This window comes from Naegleria gruberi, assembly GCF_000004985.1.
Source record: "Naegleria gruberi genomic scaffold NAEGRscaffold_203, whole genome shotgun sequence".
Taxonomy (NCBI): domain Eukaryota; phylum Heterolobosea; class Eutetramitea; order Acrasida; family Naegleriidae; genus Naegleria; species Naegleria gruberi.
Window position 1 is genome coordinate 1 of NW_003163135.1, and position 4,347 is coordinate 4,347.

A 4,347-nucleotide genomic window follows, 5' to 3' on the forward strand; every position below is an offset into this window, starting at 1 on the left:
AGATACATTTATTCACACTGATATACATCTGGTATCAATTTTAGTGTTTTAGAATTGAATTCAATATGATAATAATAACATTCTGTCAAATTGTCATATTTCAACATATAGAATGAATACCATCTCAGTCAGTTTACAAAATATCATACTTGTATCAAATATGAATACACTTCCCTTGATGAGGAGAACAATCTGAGAAAGTTTTATATTCATGGCAACATTCCATCTAAGGTAATCAAAAGGGAAGATTATACAAGAATAATACATTCAATTATTATATTCATGTCAGTAATCAGTGAAGGTGACACTTCTTTCACCTTATACACATCTCAATATCTAGACTGTCTATTCCACTGAAACTTGAAATATTACCTATCTAGATGATATAATGATGACTCTCCATAGTAACATACATGTGAAATTGAATATTGACACTTTTCATCTTGTTATATTTATAGAGATGGTATCCAACAGAGTCAGTTCACAATCTTAAATATTGAAACTCATTCTGTATGACATACGTGATGTATAGAACGGTTTTTTTATTGAATGTAATCAGTTTGAAATAATTTGATGAAATTGACACTGTCTAATCACCTTTACATGACAAATAGTCCATTGCTTACATTCCATCTCAGTCACTTCAGCGATTTATTGGTTAATTCCACCAACAGTATGTTTCTCATACATTTTAGTACAGTTTATATTTCAAGAGTGATTTCTGTGTAGATTATTATAATCGTAATTCCATGCAATACCAATAAAACTCAGTAGAAGAGTTAATTCTTCTCATTTTCAAATAGATTATTCAATATAGAACACATCTAGATAGTTTCCAGATCATAAAAGTCAAGATACTATATATGGTCTTTGATTAAATTTAAAAATAGACTGCCGTTAATTACTGGAATATTAATATTCAAAGCTTGATGAGCAAGCTATTGATTGAAATCCAACCGATTATTGAATATTGATTATTGAATTGGTGAATAATCACTCTTGATAATGTTACTTATTCATATTGCATGCAAATCAACCTGATTCAATCTACTTCTCAAAGTCCATAATACAAAAGTTGATACTGACCTGACCTTTAAATATCTGTCAATATAAGAAATGAAACCATCAAATTTACATCATTTATAGATGATAAGAAATATAATCAATGATATGAATCTTCACTAAGTAATCTATTAAATAACCCAAATAAATCAATTCTGAATCCTAACCTTACACCTTTTATTTAATAAATATTAAATTTTATAAGGTTAATCTTTTCCAATTGATTCTTAAACAATTTGACAAATTAAAATCAAATCATGATATGATTTTGGGAATGGTTTGATTGGTGATTTCTTTCTTGGTGGTCCAATATGTGGATATTGTTGGAAATCAAATGGAACATCTCCTTCATATCCAAGTACATCTCCAATTCCAGCAATTATTTTCATATTTCCGTTCTTGAAAATCTTTCTTACGCAATGATTATAGTGGTCAGCAAAATAAACTTGATTTTTTGAATCAACAAATATTCCTGTTGGCCAACAAAGTTTTGTTCTTGTTGCTAATTTAAAATCTCCATTATATCCTTTTTTTCCTGGAATTCCTGCAATGTTTTTGATGATTCCATTGGGTAATATCTTTCTTATCACATGATTGTCTAAATCTGAAAAGTAAATTTCATCATTGTGAACAAAGAGAGAGTCAGGGTTGTTCAAACTTGTATCAGTGGCATTCCTTCTATCTCCATTGTATCCTTCAATTCCATTTCCTGCAATTGTGTGGATAATTCCATTTCTATCAATTTTTCTAATCCTATTACTGAAGGAATCTGCAATGTAAATTTCATCTTTGTATTGAAATACACTACTAGGGTATCTCAATGAAGCCAATGTTGCCAATTGATTATCTCCGTTGTATGTCATAATTCCATTTCCAGCAATTGTGCGGATGATGCCATTTCTATCAATCTTTCTCACACGATGATTTCTTTTATCACAAAATAATACTTCATCATTGTCAGTAATAAAAAGACCACAAGGAGAGTTCAATTTTGTATTTACAGCCAATTGATCATCTCCATTGTATTCTGTTTCATATGTTCCGGCAATTTTTGAAATGATTCCAAATTCATCAATCTTGAAAATCAAATTACGTTCACCTTCCGAAATATAAACTTGATTTGATGATGAAACAACAATAGAAGATGGATCATACAATGATCCACGCTCATTTCCTGCAATTGTTACAATTTGACCATTCCGAAGCAATTTTCTCACTCGATCATTACCCGTATCAGCAATAAATACTTCGTCATTTGAAACAAAAACGGCACTTGGACGATTGAGGTTTGACATTTTTTTGATGGTTGTGAACGAACCTGTTGATCATTCAATCCACATTTTTGAGTGTTGGATATATATTCTGTGAATGTTTGAATATTCTTCACAATCATCCCTTCACAAATACACCTTTACACTAATGAATCTGAATAGGAGGGAACACCAGACAATTAACTCTGTGCCCTGTAGAACTTTGATATATTTGAGTAAGATTCCATTGACAATGTGAAACAGTCAATCGCCTTTTCATAATCACAAGCATTCCTGTATGGCCATTCCATTAAGAAAATTGTAAAAGGATTTGATCTTCTCTTTTGTTCCCCAAATTGGATTAAGATTGACAATAGTCTTAATATTAATATCTTTTGTTATATCTATAGAAGCTAATAGGTTCAAAGCAGAATGATTATTACCATTAGAAATATCAATCAAAGCCTTTACCAAAATACAAATCAACTCAACTTCTGGGCTACCGATTACACAACAAGTCAAGGTCCTTAATTGAATCAGTCAATGATAATGGAATATTAACGGAAAGCCTGTCAGGAATATGACGACTATCCCGCGATTCATGTCATGGTATTTTGGAACTTGAAGTACATTAGACATCATAACGTAGTGTGTTGAATCTTCAGAGTAGTTTAAAAAAAGAATAATACCATAATGAAGTGAATTTAAAACAAACTGAAGGTTAGAGAGCTTGTGAAATTGAATTGTATTTGAGGCATGTAGTGTAATTCTAACATCACGATCAGCTCATTTCTCTGAAGTGTTGGTGGCGAAACTCCACCCATGCCTTTTTACTTCATGAAGTAAAAAAAAATGTCTGAAGAAGTACGTTCGTGTAGTGTTTCCTTCTGTCATCGGTCAACCAAAACACTTGTCAGAAATGTCCGAATTCTACGTTGGAGATGAAGCTCAATCAAAACGAGGTCTATTAAATTTGAGAAATCCAATCAATCAAGGAATTGTCAATAATTGGGATGATATGGAAAGGATTTGGTTTCATACTTTTTACAATGAATTGAGAGTTGTTTTGAGGAATATCCAATATTGATGAGTGAAGTTGCGTTGAATCTCAAGACAAATAGAGAGATGATGTCACAAGTCATGTTTGAAAAATTTTGTGTGCCAGCTCTGTATGTTGCTAATAGAGCTGTCTTGGCATTGTACGCTTCTGGAAAAAGTACTGGAATGATTGTGAATTCTGGAGATTCTGTCACTCATGCCGTTCCTATTTATGAAGGTCATACTCTGCCACATGCCATTTTGAAAATGGAAATGAAAATGTTAACAGAAAGAGGATACACTTTCACTAACACTGCTGAAAGAGAAATAGATCGTAAAGAAAAGCTCTGTTACCTTGCTCTCTATTTTCAAGAGGAAATGAATTCGGTTGTAAGAGAGGAACCAACCATTGATAGAAAATTGTATGATATACCAAAGGGTAATGTTGTCACTCTTGGGAATGAAAGATTCAGATGAACATTTAAAAAAGCAAAGACTACAGCACCACAGGTTCCCAAGTTGTCTCCAACCTCAGTACTGATGTGGCTCGACGATGCTTAACTTCTCAAATCGGACGGGATGAGGTGTATTCATCGTGATATGGCCGTAGCCATCATTTATCTTAATTCTTAGTATAAAAACAATCTCATAACACTCATCAAGCAATTACTGATAATCCTTTATTTATTCAAAACCAATTGTTCAGCCACTGAATTTGTACTATCAATATGTTTCGTGTTTTAAAGTAATTAAGGAAGGCGTGCTAATGTTGTTATCTTAATAAATGGGTTGACCTAACATTTAAGTTTATCAAAAACCATCTTCCCATTTTGTGGTAAAGCTAATTCAAGTGCATTGAAACCCTTCGAATAAATCACCTTTTCTAATTTTGGTAATTTTAATAAAGATTCCAATCCAAACTGATCTATTTCAGCATATTTGATGGAGAGTTTCTTAATAGACTCAAATTTAGAGAAATGTTCTGCTAATTCATTGG

The 4,347-nt window shown here is 32.0% G+C and overlaps 2 protein-coding genes across 2 annotated transcripts; one reads left to right on the forward strand and one right to left on the reverse strand.

The window, feature by feature from the left end:
- Positions 1-1,289: 1,289 nt before the first annotated feature.
- Positions 1,290-2,357, reverse strand: NAEGRDRAFT_76579 (uncharacterized protein; the record flags this gene model as incomplete). The annotated part of the gene is made up of 1 exon (XM_002668459.1): positions 1,290-2,357. One exon carries the CDS (start codon positions 2,355-2,357, stop codon positions 1,290-1,292), a length of 1,068 nt encoding a protein of 355 aa, XP_002668505.1.
- A 1,083-nt stretch (positions 2,358-3,440) lies between these two features.
- NAEGRDRAFT_76580 (uncharacterized protein) lies at positions 3,441-3,827 on the forward strand (the record flags this gene model as incomplete). Its single annotated transcript, XM_002668457.1, has 1 exon — positions 3,441-3,827. One exon carries the CDS (start codon positions 3,441-3,443, stop codon positions 3,825-3,827), a length of 387 nt encoding a protein of 128 aa, XP_002668503.1.
- Between the last annotated feature and the right edge of the window lie 520 nt (positions 3,828-4,347).